Here is a 17,214-nt window from a genome sequence, read left to right as displayed (position 1 = left end):
TATAACACCACTGGTGGGGGTTAGACTTGCACCCAAAGTAAGCTGTTTGTTTTAGTCAGTGTTGCTGGAAAAGTGACATAAATCAAACTCATTTACTGTAAAATTATTTGTTTTATTGTTGTTTTTTATTGACAGGACTTATCAAAACATTCACACATACATGATTTATACAAAGCTTCAAAATAGCCCTATTAAGCCTACATATCCGTGACTCAGAACACAGTATGCAGAAGGACTTTAGTAAAGCAGAGCAAGTAAGTCAATTATTTTATACCCAGGAAAGTGGATTAGGCCACTTTGCTCAGCTTGAGCTCTCCATCATGCCCCCGAGTTGAGCACGTGTACCAATAATGTAAAAACTAATTAAAAAAAAATAAATGATAATTTGCTTCCATTATGTATGGAAGTACTTGGTTATGCACAGAATTGAAATCACTGATGCTGCAGTTGCAGCAACCTGAAACATCTCATGGTGACAAACGTGCTGTCGGTTCTGTATGCAAAGGGACAGTTACAGCCGAGCTCTGGAGCTGAGGGGAGGCAGAGGCTGATCCAACACCATGGCCTGAAGTATACAGGTGCGTACATGTTGTAATTTACAGAGCTGCTAAAGATATCCAGCAGAGTTGTAAGCGACCCTGGACCCTATAAATGATTTGCTTTGAGATCTATACGAGATGAGCTTTCACCACCATGGAGTGTATTTGTACCCAAAGTTGTGGTCTCACCTCACTACTGCTCGCTTTACTCCTTGCAAAGCACCAGCAAGCTTTAATTTTAGCACAAATGTAAGTGATGTGCAAGCAAAAGAAGCACTTTATTTGCATTAATAACGAGTTGCACTCAAGGAATTAAGTTCCTTTTTAGCGTTGAGAGAAAAGTGAATCCAAAAAGTCTTAAAAAATCATCCTCGATAAATCACTAAAAACTGTAAGGCGGGTACAACCGCACACAGATTTAAAAAAGATGTCTTACAAATATATTCCCTGTAAACAGTGCTCTTTGAGCAAGAAAAGTTAACCTAACGCAGTATTTAAAAAGGTTTGGAAATAGTAAAAAATGTGCCATAATAGTAAAAATGTGCCATAATTAGAAAGCAAGCAAGCAAAAATCTTACTTTTTTCTTTAAAAGTTATCTACAGTACCAATTCCAATGAAATCTGAGCACCTTTTACTAGTCGTGCACCAGTCGACTTTTCCCATTTTCCCTGAGAGGCACAGAGCTGTAATACTATCTTTAAAATCACTTTAAGAATTTAGAAACCATTGCATATACCAACTATAAGGTTTGATCTCAGTGTTTTTGCAAATAATTGTATAGAATATTTGTCTCCTGATCTAAGGTAGTGTTTTTCTCACTCCTACAGCCAGTATTAAAGACTGGCATTGTTAATTAGCAACCTACTTAGATTTTGGATGAAAATACAATTTTTTAGTTAACATTGAGGCAAAACAAGGAATCTGTTTTTTTCCTATAGCATTTATGTCCTTGCACACATCCACTTTGCGATGCGATACTTTCCTGTTAACCACAGTAAGAAGCTCTGTGAACTCCAAGGAAGAGCCGTGCTTCCTCAGCGCCTCACACAAATCCTGAATGTACCAGGAGCCATTTATGGTTTCACGGTGAGAAAAGTAACCTGTTGTAGAACATAAAATGATATTCAGTTTTAAGTGGGTTAAGTTAAACATTAACCCAATAAACATTAACAAGTTACTCCTTGCTATCCCATTAAGTGTAATCGTTGAGATTAATAAGGGGTGTAAATCGTATCATGTCAATTATGCAATTTTTCTAGAAACTGTAGACAGGAAATGTCCTTGAGATCACTTAAGTGCTTAGCCAAGCGGAGTGTGGTTCAGGAATGGGTAGCTCATTGACCACAGAACTGTTATCTGCAAGTTGCAAGAGAGCAGATGGGACCGAGGACAAAGATCTGTGGTGGACAGGGGAAGACAGTCATACTACAGGGAAACTAAAAAGCCACCAGCATACCACAGTCTTAGAGAAAAGGGAAATGCTTGCTGTCAGCAGACAGCTCAGCAACAAGACTACGATGAGAATGCCTCTGCTTGGCAAATTAACAGCAATTTTGATGGTTTGTTTTTACTTTTTCCTTAACATATGGGGCTCCTTCTCAGACAGACGTCACTTATCAGATATGCAAAACAGATGACCTGGAACTGTACTCGTTTTGGCTGCAGAATGAGGAAGTGTTGAAGCTTGTTATTGAAGTACCAGACGCACCCATGTAAAATACTAGAACTTTACCTTGTGCCACAGAATAGCACATGAGAAAGTCTGCGCCAGCAGGCAGGGTGTAGACACCAGCTGCATCCACTTCAGTCTCATTAACAATGGCTTCTTCTCTGCCGTCTACTGTATCCTGAACAATAACTGGATCGTCGTGTTTATCACCTCGACATGCCTGTTGGAGAGAGAAGGGTCATTCTGCTTTCACCTCCGTGAAGCTCACCTTTGTTACTACGATGCTTTTAAGCAGAGGGGACTCCTATTCAGTATGTTCCAAGTTAACCGTGACTGCGGATCCATAAAGACCCATTTCGATCTCTAGCAATTAAAATCTCGGTGATGAAGCCCACTAAAAGCTCTGAGATGATCACGGAATCATTGAGATTGGATGGGGGACCTCTTGAGATCATCTCACCCAAGCCTCTTAGCTCAAGCAGGATCAGCTAAAGCAAGTTGTCCAGGACAGGACTATACCCCAGCTGGCTTCTGAGCATCTCCAAGGATGGAAGGAAGCTCTACAACCTCTCTGGGTGACATCTGCTGTTTGACCACCCCACATATTTTTATTTTTTTTATTTTTAAACTAAAATTTCTGTGTTGAGATGGGGTTCCGTGCATTTTTTGTGCCCACTGCCTTGTTTTGTCACTGTGCACTGCTGAAAAGGGTCTGGCTTCCTTTTCTTCCTTCCCTCCCATCAGGTATTTATACACACTGATGAGATCCCCCCGAACCTTCTCTTCTTTAGGCTGAACGATCTCAGCCTCTCCTCGTATGAGAGAGAACCTCCAGCTCCCAAACCATCCTCACAACCCTGCACTAGACTTGCTCAGCTAGAGAATGGATCACCTCACCTAACCTTTTGCCTGCACAAGCATTGAATAAATGCTCTGAAGCACAGCCATCATCGTACACTGTCTAGCTGTTAGTTGCAGGATTATTTTTTTTGGTGAGAAGTCAGTAAATTAACCCGGTATTATCAGTGTTGCAGAAAAAGCTATACAGGGAGAATAAGAAGGTAAGAACACACTTAAAAGGTACAAAGCAGGTAACAGGCATTAGTTAAGAGATATCACGTAAGAGGAACGTGAAAATTTTCTTTCCTTTACAGTGCTGAAGTTCTGTCCTTGCTGTTTTCTCTGTGATTTCCGAAGGTAAATGTTACACTGATTGTTCTTTTTGCTGAAAAAAGAACTCAGTTTATGAACTGAACTAAGTTGATTTGCTTTTCGATTAGTATATTTTATAAATGTTTCCAAGTACTACTTGTAATATGAAATATGCATATAGTTTCCATCTTTGGCATCAGATTTAAGAAAAAAAAAAGCTAAATGAGTCCTAATGAAAAAATTATTATCGATATAGTGATTTTTGTAGCAGCCTTGTGCTTACGTCAGCTTTCATTTGAAAAAAAGGTAATTCTTAAAATTACTCTATGAACAACTAAAGTACAGTCTGGTTCTCATTTGAGTTTGCTAGTTGTAACCTGGATAAGGACAGGCTGAAGCCCCAAGTAACTTGGTTTGACCCCATAGCTGGCTGCTGCAGACAGGAAGCTGGACCACAGGCTTCCTGAGATCCCTTCCAACTTGCCCTATCCCTTGAATGAAGAAGTGAAACAGGAGATTACGAATGGGTTTTATCTGACTGCTTAACACAAGCAGTATTTCTGAGCCAATAAAGCCTTAAATTGATTCTTTAAATTCAAATTAAATTCAAATTCAATTTAAAAGAGACGCTGAGTATTGATCGTGGAACGAAAAAAAAAAAATAAAAAGGAAACTCTCTCTTACGTAAAGACTATTTCAGGAAAAAATGATTTGTCTATTACAAGAAGATGACACGGGTCAGTGTCAATTCCATTGAATTCAGAAACCTTACCTGAATGATAAAGATCTTCGGCTTTCCTACCAGACTCGGGCACTTGTCTCCCCTGAACATGTTTGTGATTGTCTCAATTTTGATTTGGCCATCGTATGCATAAACGTGATCATTCTCACCGTGACTCAAGTATACGCAAACAAAGCAGTCAGCATCGCTGTGGTCATCCTGAGAGGCTGAAATATCAAGCAGTGTTTAGAGGACTAGAAAGTAATCTTCAGGTGTAAAAAACTTCGCACATTTGTATCCTATGATTTAATCTCAGATCAATCGTTTTTCAAACGAACCCTACTTTCAGATAGTGCAATACTGCAGAGATGTGAAGGTAAGATAATTACACATGGCTGAAGAGCAAGGCAACTAAAAGTAAAAAGAATATTAATAACTTCTAGCTGCAAGTTAACTTCTTTCAGCTCTTAGCAACTTTGTTGGTTCTGCCAAAGATCACTTACATTGCAATAAAAGTGTCTTCAGTCTAACACTTTATGTCCCTTTACCGTTAAGCAATTCCACTTGTGCACAAAAAGTATTTTAAGCTAGATGAACATAATGAATAGAAGAAAAATTCTGCTACAAATAGACATAACCAATATATAGTCTCCTACCTTCATGAACTTTCTGCAGCACATCATCTGCTCTCAGGTTTTCAAAATCTCTGACTTCAAATCCAAGGTCTGTCAAGCTGTTGTTAAAACACACAAGCATGAGTAAAAAAACCTTTTCACAAATTATATGTCAGTTCCTACCAACTCAACTGCTTTCACTGTGAGAGAACTAATACTCATGTTTACACATTATTTATTGAAATAAAAAGAAAGTGAACTTGATGTTGGTCTCAAACGCGTGTCCAGTGCAGGTGTAGTACCCAACGTTACTTTGAAGACCCTCTCAAATCAGGGGACTTGTGCCAGTAGTTTCTGTGACTAAGAGGAACGTCCCTTGAAGCTTTTTTTATTACGGTTTTCTTTGCTGAGGTTGCATAGGTGCTTAAGTCTGCAAAAATATTTTCTTCTGTTCTTAAACATAAGATTTAGGTAACTGCTTATTTCTGAAGTTTACTTTTTTAAGCTTTGGTGGAGAAACCAAGTTTCTTACCTGCGTTTCAGATTGTGTCTGTCTGCAGAAGTCCCACGTCTTTCTGGTAGCATTAACTGCCAATAAAAGTGTTCATGATTGAAGATCAGTGCAACTCCTCTTCTTCGGTGGTTCATTTTGTATTGCTCTGCAGGGTCATACGTTTGTCTGTTGCCAGGGATGGAAAATTTTCTTGATGAGTGAGTTAGTGGCTACCTGAATTCCCTTCCTGTATTCCTGCTGGCTGAGACTTCTGTAATTGACTAGAGACTTTGAGAATCCAATTTCAGAAATGCAAGATGTGTAATGATATAGAAAGAACCTAAATCATTAGGTCTTTCTGAAAACCTTGGGCACGTTAAAAAGTTCAGTAAAAACTAGCACTGGGTAGGTTAAAGGCTCTATCAGGTAGTGTTGAACAGTTTCTCTACAACGTATTTGCATTTACAGTTTTCAGGAGGCTGTCATGTTAGTAACACAGTAAGGCATATAAGAGAGCTTCAGATTTGGCTCCAGTTCTCCACACTATATGTTTAGCTAACCATTATTTTAGCATAGTTAGATGGTACATATGTATTTATTTGGAATTCTAACTGTGTGAGGTTTGCTTCAAGATCTAAATAAACCGAGTGCTGCATCATAAGCAATAGGCTATGTAGTGTACAGTGGCTGACAAGGTGGTATACACACTGTTTGCAAGAGGAGAATGAGTTGGTAGTATTTACCCTTCCAAAATAAAAGCTCAAATGATACAACTGTTCATCTGAGTGTTTAGCAGTGAAACACTAAAGCTGAGAGATAGTGCTGGTACAAGCACAAACAACCAACCTAGCTTCTAGGTAGAGGAGTTTTAAATATTAAGGCAACAAATAGATAAGAGTTCGGAGCAGCATTCAGTGATTTTATTGTTTTATGAGCACACACAACATAGATGTCTGTGACAGCATGCTATGGACTGTACGCCTGGATCCAAAAGGTCCTTTCCAAGCTTTGGCATGGATGTATTTAGAGGGACAAAGCATACAATCTTGCTGCTTCTGTTGACAAGAGGCGGTGGTGCAGGGCAACAGAAGCTAAAGCACTTTTGGTGATAGCCCTGGCAACAGATAAGGCCAGTGATACAAGCGTACAGAATGACACTCCAGGTCATGCTGCCCTAGAACTGTCTGTAGGCAGAGCTTTAATATTTGGCATGTTACTGCTTATTTCCTGCAATGTTCAGTTTTGGTGCAATTTGTGGAAGAAGTTCAGAACACCTGCCTGCAGAAGTTACTTAAAGATCACAGTTTATTCCAAAATGCTTTTGTTTCACTGCAGAGTGACCGAAGTGTTTCATTAAGTATTTCTACCTCTCCACTTTATTATGAGCACCTGGTTAATAAAAATTTTTGTAAGATCTGTGGCAGAATTTAAGAATAGATCTGCATCTCATGTAGTTAAAACTAGGAACATATTCTATAAATGGGTAGGGTTGAATGAATAATCCAATCCATTCACACTCTTAATAAAAAGTAGGCAACTTTCAACTGACTTCAGTGGGTTGTTTCTCTATCATTGCCATCATAACTTTACCTTTTATCAAGCGCATCTACTTCGGTGATGTTCTGATTTCTGTCTGTTAGAGAGATTTAAAAAAAAAAAATCATTAAGAGCAACAATTTTAAACTGTGCATCCAGCCATAAAGTTTAGCTGTTGGCATGAACCAAAAGCTCATTCACACATCAGCTGAGAAGGCATGCAGTTTAACAGCTTCATTAGCATTTGTACCCCAAAATTTTGCAGGCTGCCCTTAAAATTCTGACCCCAACAGTCTGAATTTTAGGTGATCAAGATGTGAATGTTTTATATCTAGCTAGCTATCTATATAGCTATGTATTCATGTTTGGTTTTGTTTTGTTTCAGTGGTGCTGTTCATGCAGAACGGAGTGTTCTCTTTGAGGTTGGGACGCAGCATATCGGTCACAGAAGGCAGTATAACCATACATGTAGCTAACAACAGTTGAAAAGATGCAAGATTGGTACCTTTTCTTCTGCTAAGCTATATAGATATATGTATCTCCAGTAGAAGAATGCAAATAAAGGTAACACTGTGGAAACAACAGGGAACATGCACATGTTCAGAAGCTGTAAAACTGAAGACCTGCAGATGTCTAGGCCAAAATATTTAATCTTTTTGCTTAAACATCTCTGTAGGCTATAAAATCACAGCTCCTCCTACTACCACTGGAGACTAACTACCCCATTATGAAAGCTATATACTAACCTGTGGTGGTTAATGTAGATCTGCTATCCAACTGAACATGGCCTGCAATTGGAACAGAAAAAAGACATGGTCACACACACACGTGCATATGTTACAAACTGTTTTGTATACACGATACTAGTTGTTTTTTTTCCCCATTTTTTTTGCATCTTACTAATGTCTTTTGCAAAGTGAACTAACATATGTATGCACTGATAGAGAAGAAAAGTTTATAAAGACGATAGAAAAAACTTGCAGAAATCTAGAACTGACTTTAGAAGCCCCTATATTGAACTCCATAGCAAAGGAGACTGGGGCACAGCTCAACACGAGTCAGCATTACTATTTACTTTAAGCATTACTATTTACATATAAACTTCCCCTTTGTAAATATTTATTATGCTTGCAAGTGTTGGGTTTTATAAATATCACCAGTGACCCAATGCAGAAGGAGCTATTTCAGTTTGCTTGAAACAACACCTAGGTCAGATTAATGACAGAAATACTGAGTAATGAGTATAGATAAAGTGTAGCAAAAGTACCTGTGCCTGTGGTTTTGTTTAAAATATGAGCCAGAGAGCTGTATGTTTAAATTGACGTCATATTTTCGCTTGTGTACCTGAGATCTGTCTGAAGCTTTTGCCTCAACTTAAATAGAGGGGGTGGGGGGGAAAGCTAAAGACCCTAACAGACCTTAAAAATGTTACAGTCAAACTTTTAGACAGAAAATGCTGACATACAGATATCAAAAGACCACAGAATGCCTGGGCCAAAGGAAATGCGAGAAGGATGTTTTACTTGTTCTTTTAGTTCCGTTTAGTCGGCTAGCCTTGAGCTTCTTATTGCTGCTGCCACTCTGCAGTAAATACTACTTAAATACATATATATATGAAAAACTTTCTGCTTGTCTCACACAGGCTCATTCTAAAAACTGTTTGTTCTCAATGGGTCTACTCATTTTAAATCTTGTGGACTGTTTTCAGAGGGATCCAAAACCAGGTGGGCACTGAATTCACCCTGGGACCTGACAGCGCGTTGTCCTGGCTACATTTTAATCTCATAACGTTTCAAAGAGACGCTTGGAAAGCACCAGCAGCCACCACAGGGCACAAAGACTCTACAGCACGCCTGATGGCATCTTGGGGAACACAAAACACACTGAAAATACAGCCAAGGAAGAAACAGCATGTTGTACCCCAAGGGGAGCTTTGCCTCCTGCTACCAAAAGGAGAATGCCAAGGGCTGCAAATTTAAAACATCCAGTGCAAGGTTTTATTATATGCAGCAAAACGACAGTGCCTTTGTTTAAAGCCCAGAAAGTGTGGAGTATTCTCAAAGAGGGGGGCGCCCAGAGGAGCACCCTTCACCCTGAGGGGCGCAGCCCCCTCCTGCTGCCTGTCCCCCCTCACCCGCCCCGGCCCTTCAGGTGCCCGGCTTCAGCCGCAGGGCTCAGCACCCGAGCCCGAGCAGTGCGGGCAGGAACCTTTAACGACAAGCCTCGTCTCACCGAAACCGAGAGCTCCCCTCCATGAGGCTCGGGCCCCTCTCCCGGCTCACCCCGGTCCCCCCCCAGAAGCCGCTTTAGGGCGCCGGGGCGGGCGGGCGCCATTCCGCCTCCTACCTACCCGACATGGCGGCCGCCTCCGAAGGACGCGGGGACGGGGGGGGGAGAAGGAAGGAGAAGCCTTCAGCCTGCACCCGGAGCCTCGAGGATGAACGCGAGGAATGGCTTCCTCGGGATGGAGTCCGGAGTCTGCTGAGACGTCCCCTTCGGCGCCGAGGAGGCTCTCAGGACCGTGCGAGGGGTCCCCCTAAAGGCGCGGGCTGCTTCCTTCGCCTTGAGGCGCCCGACATGCGCCCTCCTCGGGGTGCCCGGGCGTGAGGGGAGCCCTGAGGGGTTAGGTTGGAGTTGGGTTTGTAACCCTAGATTGTTGGTGTAGCACATTGCCCTTGGTCGTGGCTGAGGAGAGAGCCAAGGGGCTGACAAAGCCTGCCTGGGTACCTCCACAAACGCCCATCTTGTCAGCCCCTTCCTTCTGGGCACCCATCACCGGGGTGGTGACAGAGCCGGGATGGTCTGGGGACAAAACCAGCCTTCTGTAGCAGAGTTTAGGAGATTTGTAATGCTGTGGGTCTGAATTCACTGACCCTAGGGTATTCTTAGGCTTCTGGAGATCAGCGCTGCTACAGGCACCGAAGGAGGTAGGTGTAAGTGTGAACAAGCTCCTAGAGATCCATGCTGCTACAGGAGGGAAATTCAAAGGGGGATTTGGGGTATTTTTATCTTGTCGGGCTTGTTTTACACAGGTTTGTTCCGTGAATAACATGGTTTAGACGAGGTGTCTCCCTTTTGGTGGAGCTATGGGTGTTTTTAACTGCCTTTGCTTATTTTTCCCTTGTTTGGACTTGTCATCCTCAAGCTGCTGTAGTCAGCTACATCAAGATAAAATTGTTTAAAATGGTTTTGAGTGTACTTCTGTCAAAACAGAATGCTATTTTACAACAGCATCTTTCTTACACTGTAAAACATTTAGTCTCTTAGCAAGCTGATTCACTTCTTTTTCAAACTGCAGCCCCCAGACCCCTCAGCAGAGCTGCCCCTAAGCCCCCAGCTGCAGTAACTGTGTATGAAGGAGCAAACAGAGAGCCTAAATTTTGGGCTCTGAAACAGTTCTGTTCAGCAGTTTGCATTCACGTCAGCCATATTCCTTAGCCCTGCAGTTAGCTTAGATCTCAAGAAGCCCATTTTAAGTAAACATTTTTTTTTTTATCACTTTGTTTTGCTAGTGGCTAAGATCATACTCAGTCAGCCATTGCGTTCAGCTGAGTCACCAGTAATTTGAGCACACATAGGAAGACGGAGGTAATGTTTGACTCTGGCGTGCATCTCCAGCTTATTTTAATATGTTTTTGTTATACCTGCACGTACATGTTTAGAAAGTCTTGGATTGTTGCAGTAGCTCCACTCTAAGTGGGTATTATTTATTTATTTATTTATTCAGAAAGCATTGTGGAGGTATCAAAACTGCAGATTGAAGAAGGTTGTTAGATTTTGGACGTGCTAGTGCTGCTCAAGTCATCCAGACAGGCAAAAGAGCCTGAGGGACGTATTAAAACCTGTAAAAAATAAAAAAAAAAAATCACAGAGACATTTAAAAATAGTGCTATTGCCTACATGAAAGCACACAGTAACAAGCCAAACGACAAAACTGCAATATATATATATTTAAGTTGTTAAATCACATGAGGGTGATATCTAGGTTTCCCTTTGGCATTGTAACCTGTAATGTTTCATATAATTTGCAGGAAACTATAACCAAGGATTTCTGCTACAGGCAAAACTTAGGCAAAGACTCCCTCAAATAAATGCTTCCTTTGGTTTATTATCAGAACTATTAACATGTCATCTGTTGTGTTATCTAGCCATGTAAAGGCTCTTTTTAGTATTATAAATAGTTTGAGGGAAACTATGAAATCCTTTAATGGTATATTTGCAGGTTAATACAGAAGGGAACAAAGCCCAGCACTTTCCAACAGTTTTTTCTTCTATGTTCATAGAAGCACATAGTTTAAGCTCACTTTTACCTGGCTTACCTATGATATTATTCTGCACTCACTGTGATAATGCATCATAGTTTTAATTTTAAGCAGTGAGAGTAATTCAGACTCATTTCAATTCCATGACAGAATAAATTTCACCAAATTTGGAGGAACCACGAGTTCTTCAAACACAGTTTTGTAAAACTTGGCAGTAGCATGTCTCTTGCAGCATTACGTAGTAGTCACAAACACAAAAGCATGGCCAAAGAACTTGAACTTTATTCTGAGGCACTTATATTGCATCACGTACAGTAAGCTCTAGTGAAAAACAAAACAAAAAAAAAGCAAAAACATATAAAAGCACTTCCAGAAAGAAATCACAATCCATGAGTCAGGTAAATTTTAGGCTTTCTACACAGTCTCTGTTCCCTGTTCACCGATGCAGTATCATGATTTTCACTTATCTTCAGTGGATTTCTAAGGCAAAACAGAGCAGGAGGACGGGATCCAATGCAAAAGTTAACGGAGGTCTGACAACTGGAGATTAGCAACAAAAGATCAGGACGGAGGACAATCCCAAATAATACAGACATCTGATGATTTCAGCTAGAGATGTCACAGAAGAAATTGATGACAGAAATAAAGGCTCAGATGTTTGTCAGCTTCACAGAGGTCATGGGAATACACGACAGAAATACAAGCTCAAATTTCTGCCAGTGTCACAGCAGGCATTTTAAATAAAATGGTTTGTTGGACATGCTGACCCTATCCATGGAACCTTCTTCTAGTTTTCAATCAGAACTAACTAAATGAAAGCAAAGATGAACACAATAACAAAGTGGTGCCACAAAACAAATATAAATCAACCTCTTTGAACAATATATCCTTTCTATGCATATAATACACAACACGTTTTATTTGAAAAATAAACACTTGAATTGATTTTAAAATTATGTAACATTACAAATACATTCCAGCAGGTTCTCAAATCAGAAGTATATCCTTAGGTCGCAAACTGTTCATTTTAGCAGTCAAGCCTTAGAAGGATCAACTTATTTGATCTGAAAAGTGCTGCAAAAGTAAGTTTGATACAGAATCAGGTAGAAATATATAGTGCAGATATATACCCTTGCTTAGGGCGCTTTTTTGTTGTTTTAAAACAAACCCACAGGACAGAACACATCCGTAAGAACTGAAGGCCACTGTACCAAAAGCATGGAAGTATTGGCTGTGCAAGATGCCATATTAACTCACACAAAACACTTTTTCCTGATAGATCTTATCAGAAGCATCAACTACTAGGAAACCTAACATTTGACCTACGTTAAAAATCACCTGAGAATTCAACTCTTCTGTGCCTCTGATTTACTCACTGTGCATTTTTATTTTAATTTAAAATAGCACTGATGTTTTATAATAGCATACCCTCGGTGTACATCCACCAAAGGAATCGAATTTCAGTTTCCACACTTCTAGTGTAAAGGGAAAGATAATGAAGACTTGATACATTTTTTTTTAAACATGAGGAAGAATATCACAGTAACTTTCAAACCAGTATATTCACATCAGCATTTAATATATTACTTGCTGGAAAGTGTAAAGCTTTAGCCAAAGTCTTGCTTCATTCCAGCTGAGTCTTTTACTTCATTCTGAACCGTAAGATGTCCGTGTCTTTCAGAGATCTGTCTTATCCTCATACCGACACATACAGGCAGCTCTCTGGCTGTCCAGGTATGGCTTACATCCTAAATGTATAACTGCATCAAACAACAGCTGCACAGTTGATTCACAAGCTGTAAACAGACAGAAGTTAAGTGAGAAGCAGTCTTTAGATAGAATATGAAACTATTAAACATGACTGGTAAACTGAGAAGGATTTTAAAAAGCAATCTGCTCTGGGCATAGCAAACCAAAGACTGAAAGTGTCAAACAGAGTGTCAAACCAAAGACTGAACCAATACAGAATCATTAACGCTGTGAATGAAGATTTTACTTATGCCAATGAAAACAAGCAAGAAAGTTCATTGAATATGGTATGTTATCAGTGTTAGAAACATCACTTAGTTCTGGCAAGGTAAAAGAACTGTTTTATCCCTCACTTTTTGCATTCCAATTTATGCAAAGGTTGCTACCTTTAACAGCAACTCAACAGAACTGAGCAAACATTCATCAGTTTTGACACAAAGCACGAACATGACGACTTCTCTGCAGTTGTGTGGATCTGAGAAGTTCAAACAGAGGCTTGTTCTAAAATCTGATTGTTCTTGGTGGGACTACTTACTGTAAAAGTGCCATTGTCCAAGTTAAGTGTGGTTATGTCATGCACTAATCAGATGCAGGCCAACAATCAGAAGGAATCCAATCATAGGATTATGGGCTGTTCAGGAAAAACCTAAAATGTATGCACTAAGGGACAGCGTCAACTGCTTCCGCTGTAACAATATATTATTCTAGTATCTTGTTTCATAAAAGGAGACAATTCAGTATTGTCCCACTGTTTACTAGCAATGACGTGTAGTAGACGTTTAGAACTCAGCCAGCAAAACAGTGAATATTGAGCTACACCACAAAAAATGCAACAATTACAGTTATACTTGTGTTTTGATCAGGTTATATTCCCAGCCAGCTACTCCTACACGGGAATCATTATTTTTTCTCCATTTTCCCCTGATCATTTTCCTATGCTGTGTCATTGCTCAGCTGTACGAGTGTCTGGGCTGCATGACAGAGGGGCTGAACAAGGCATCTTTCAGCAGTAGCTTCAGCTTAAGAAAACGTGGCGTTGCTGTGCTGCACAAAGAGTCTTTGCCAAACAAGCTCAGCTACAGTCGGAAAAACAAAGGCATTTTTCAGGCTTACCCTGCACGCTCTCTGATATTCCAAGTGTCTTCTGCACATCTCTGCAAATTTTGGAGAGGCAGGACTGAAATTCCTCATCACAGTCATTTTTTTTATTGCCACAAGTATCGTAACATCTGTCGTGGTGGTTGCAGCACTTTGTCATCGAAGGGATCCCAATGTCAAACTGTGGAGAAAATCACATTGGTGGTACAATTAAGGTTGGAATCTTGAGATATTACATAAGAAAGATTCGGGCTATAAATATGATAGAATACAAAAGTTAGAAATTAAGAACTAATGCAACCTATCCAGCTGTCATTCAGTTATCTCTGTAGTTTGTTGTTCACCGCGAGTAAGCTGTGCTGGCTTGACCCCGGCCAGCAGCCAAACACTTACACAGCTGCCTGCTTAACCCCTGCCCCCTCACAGGACAGGGGAGAGAATAGGAAATGCAAGACAACACATAGTTCTAGATAACAGTTTAATAGGTGACCAAAAGAGGGGAAAAAAAAACAAAGCAGGCTGATGCCTAGCCTGTCCCTGAGCAACAGCCACCTTGGAAGGTAATTCCTTCCTCTTGCTCCCTTCTTTTTTCACTACGCCAGTTTTCCTGCTGAACACGATGCTGTACGATGCTGTACGGTACGGAATATCCCTCCTGAGTCAGCTGTCCCGGCTGTGTCCCCTCCCAGCTTCCTGCCCAGCCCCAGCCAGCCTTCTGTGCAGAGCGGGGAAAAAAGAGAAAGCTGTAATGCTGTGCAAGCATTGCTCAGCAAGAGACAGAACCAGTGGCCTGTTACCTATCGATGCTGTTGTGGCCCCACATCCCAAACATTGTGTGATGCAGGCTGCTGTGAAGGAAGTTAACTCCATCTCAGTCAGACCTGGTATGTAACACAACTCATATTTTCTTTAAAGAAAAATGTATTAGTGTTGGTAAGGTGGGAGCCAAAACCTCCACTCTCACAGGGCTACTGTTCAGTTGTTCAGTGCCTTCAGGACTGTGAGAATGAAACGTTATTGGTTAAAAAATGAGAAGTTAATCATCATCACTATTTTATCCCTATAGTATTTATGAATATATTTACGTTTTGTTCATTTATAATACTACTATTTCCCACGTGCTGTTACCAAAGCACGTGCTGGAGCTGATAAAGGCAGGGATGCAGTACCTGGCTGATGGCTCACCCTTGGGATATGGGAGGAAGAAAACACCCGCATCACAGAAAGTCCACGTGTGAAAATCCACACACACAAAGAAACCCCCAAATGGACTTACCTGAACCCCAAACAGAGGGGATCCACAGCCATTTGGTGGCGAAGGTTTATACCCGTAGCGAGGAAAGGGCTTTGATCCTGCAAAAGGTGATTTATAATGCCTCAAACATGTTTTTTCCACAGAATTTTAGTGCCGTCAAAACTCACCGCAGCCATCTGCTGGGCTTGAGACGGCTCAAGGATTATATTTAAAAGGAAGGGCTCTCTGAAGCATTAATGAGCTTTAAGGTGCTCCACGCTTTGTACACAGCCAGCACCGCCGATCCTAAGGGTTAAACGACAACCAGGGACCCAAACGGACCCGACAACCCTCAGCGCCCGGGCGTTTGCACCCCCACAGCCCGCTGAAGCCCCGTCCCCCCGGCAGGGCGCAACCCTGGCGTCCCGACCCGATCCGGATCGCAATCCGGATCGCAATCCGGAGCCGGGAGGCGACCCTTCACCTCCTTTCGCTGCCTCGCACCGACGAGGGAGGCGAGGGCACGGCCGCGGCGCGGCGCTTCCAGTCAGCGCCCATGGGCGGCCATGTCCCCCCCGCTGCCCCCTCACCGTCGCTGCACTTGTAGTGGCACAGCCCGTCCTCGCCGCCCAGCAGCTCCAGGGCGGCGTTGAGGTACACGTCGATCTTGTGCACCCCGTTGCGGATCGTCTTCAGCGTCAGCCGCCAGTCGGGGGTCCGCGGAGCCTCCTGGCTCGCACCCGGCCAGGCGCAGAGCAGCAGCGGCAGCAGCAGCAGCGGGGCGCCGGCCATGCCCAGGGCCGGCCGCTCGCCTCCAGCCCCCGCCGCCCGCCCGCCGCCATCGGCTCGCCGAGCACCGCCCCGAGCCCGCCTCTGGGGAGGCGCTGCCAAGGCTGAGGCGGCGACACCAAACCTGAGGGGACGCCCTCAAACCTGAAGGGACGCCCCCAAACCTGAGGGGATGCCCCAAAAGCTGAGGGGGCGGCGGGGTAGGGGTGACCGTGCCTCAGCGCTGGGGCTGTGGCGCAGAAAAGCGACCCAAATGAGGCCGCTATATTTATATATCTATAGATTTAAATCCTACGTGCTCCTCAGAGGGGTGAAGTGGAGCCGTGTGGGAGCTGGTTTCGTTTTTGTAGGGAAATTTTTGTTTTAAGGTGGCGTGGGATTGGCCCCAGCGTGCCAACAGCAGGGTCTCGGGAGAAAAGTAACTGTGGTGAAAAGCGGGAGATGGAGGGAAAACTCTCCAGATAGACAGTCAGAGAGAGAAGATACACGATAAATACTGTTTTTTTCTTTGCAACCTCTTTGGATTTAGTATTAACCAGAGGTAACTGAAGAAAGAGGTGGAAAAAGTTGAAGTATGCTAAGTCAAACAAAAGAGGGAGCTCTTCCTACACCTGTCCTGCAAACAGCCTTTCCCTGTGATTGCTCCATAAAGACCGTGGTTCAGCAAAGTATTTACAAGGAAGGAGTATGCTTAAATGCGTTCCTAAATAGGAAGCTTTGTTAGGGGCAGATAAGAGAAGTAATTCATACCCTTAACTTCAGACTGAAAGGGTCCTTACTTGACAAATTCGTGCTGATTTTTCTACGAGACAATGGAAGATAAAGAAAAGTCAGGGAAAACGTAAAACTTCTGTCTGAAGCAGACAGCAGTGAATTATTAAAAAGCATAACCACCACCAGCAAAAATGCAATAAAACACACAAAAAGCACCTCCCTCCCCCCGTCAACAACTTGTGTGAACAAATGCTATTGATTCAATGGGATAATTCGTTGAGAGAGATAAAGTAAAAGAGGTATTAAAACTCTTGTAAATTAGAATCCAGTGAAGTATGTTACAAAACTCTTTAGGGGTTTGACGGGACTGAGCTGGTCCTGAAGTCATTTAACAGTTCTGTGTTGAAACTACCAATCAAAAAAACAAATTCTGGCCCTTTTAAGAGCACAGTGCCAGCATCACTTTTGGTTGCCTTGCAGCCTTGCCTACCTTCTGCATAATTCTTTTTGTGGATAACCCTTGCTGAATGTCTCAGCTTCCGTGTCAGTTAATGCAGTGGCACAATTCCCCCTGGCTGCACAGTACAGGATCTGGCCCTTGTAAGGATGTGGTCTGGTGTTTTTGTTTGTTTGTTTTTCACAT

At 42.2% G+C, this 17,214-nt stretch overlaps 2 protein-coding genes across 3 annotated transcripts; both read right to left on the bottom strand.

The window, feature by feature from the left end:
* Positions 1 to 91: 91 nt before the first annotated feature.
* CASP6 (caspase 6) lies at positions 92 to 9,319 on the bottom strand. Of its 2 annotated transcripts, none has more exons than XM_021272679.4 (8): positions 9,076 to 9,319; positions 7,472 to 7,513; positions 6,780 to 6,822; positions 5,229 to 5,375; positions 4,739 to 4,815; positions 4,134 to 4,309; positions 2,273 to 2,429; positions 92 to 1,640 (listed from the first exon to the last, which is right to left on the bottom strand). In XM_021272679.4, the coding sequence occupies exons 1-8, from the start codon at positions 9,080 to 9,082 to the stop codon at positions 1,402 to 1,404; spliced, it is 888 nt and encodes a 295-aa protein (XP_021128354.4). In that variant the 5' UTR covers positions 9,083 to 9,319; the 3' UTR covers positions 92 to 1,401. The 2 variants fall into 2 exon arrangements, with proteins under 2 accessions (XP_021128354.4, XP_071893021.1); XM_072036920.1 differs by lacking the exon at positions 9,076 to 9,319 and adding an exon at positions 8,958 to 9,029.
* Positions 9,320 to 11,251: 1,932 nt separating this feature from the next.
* On the bottom strand, positions 11,252 to 15,964 carry PLA2G12A (phospholipase A2 group XIIA). The gene is made up of 4 exons (XM_027455941.3): positions 15,659 to 15,964; positions 15,111 to 15,187; positions 13,850 to 14,015; positions 11,252 to 12,783 (listed from the first exon to the last, which is right to left on the bottom strand). Exons 1-4 carry the CDS (start codon positions 15,858 to 15,860, stop codon positions 12,665 to 12,667), a joined length of 564 nt encoding a protein of 187 aa, XP_027311742.3. The 5' UTR covers positions 15,861 to 15,964; the 3' UTR covers positions 11,252 to 12,664.
* Positions 15,965 to 17,214: the final 1,250 nt, after the last annotated feature.

Source organism: Anas platyrhynchos, chromosome 4 (assembly GCF_047663525.1).
Source record: "Anas platyrhynchos isolate ZD024472 breed Pekin duck chromosome 4, IASCAAS_PekinDuck_T2T, whole genome shotgun sequence".
In the NCBI taxonomy this organism is placed as follows: Eukaryota; Metazoa; Chordata; class Aves; order Anseriformes; family Anatidae; genus Anas; species Anas platyrhynchos.
The sequence above is the reverse complement of the archived record's forward strand: the minus strand, read 5'-3'. Positions and strand labels throughout refer to the sequence as shown.

Excerpts from the sequence above, each read along its gene's own strand:
- PLA2G12A (XM_027455941.3), bottom strand. The coding sequence starts at position 15,860 with ATGGCCGGCGCCCCGCTGCTGCTGCTGCCGCTGCTGCTCTGCGCCTGG. Across the intron at positions 15,188-15,658 it reads CCACTACAAGTGCAGCGACG|GATCAAAGCCCTTTCCTCGC; the intron begins GTGAGGGGGCAG and ends CACCTTTTGCAG. Across the intron at positions 14,016-15,110 it reads CCCCTCTGTTTGGGGTTCAG|TTTGACATTGGGATCCCTTC; the intron begins GTAAGTCCATTT and ends TTTTCTCCACAG.
- CASP6 (XM_021272679.4), bottom strand. Across the intron at positions 6,823-7,471 it reads ATCTACATTAACCACCACAG|ACAGAAATCAGAACATCACC; the intron begins GTTAGTATATAG and ends TCTCTCTAACAG. Across the intron at positions 5,376-6,779 it reads GTAGATGCGCTTGATAAAAG|ACAAACGTATGACCCTGCAG; the intron begins GTAAAGTTATGA and ends CCCTGGCAACAG.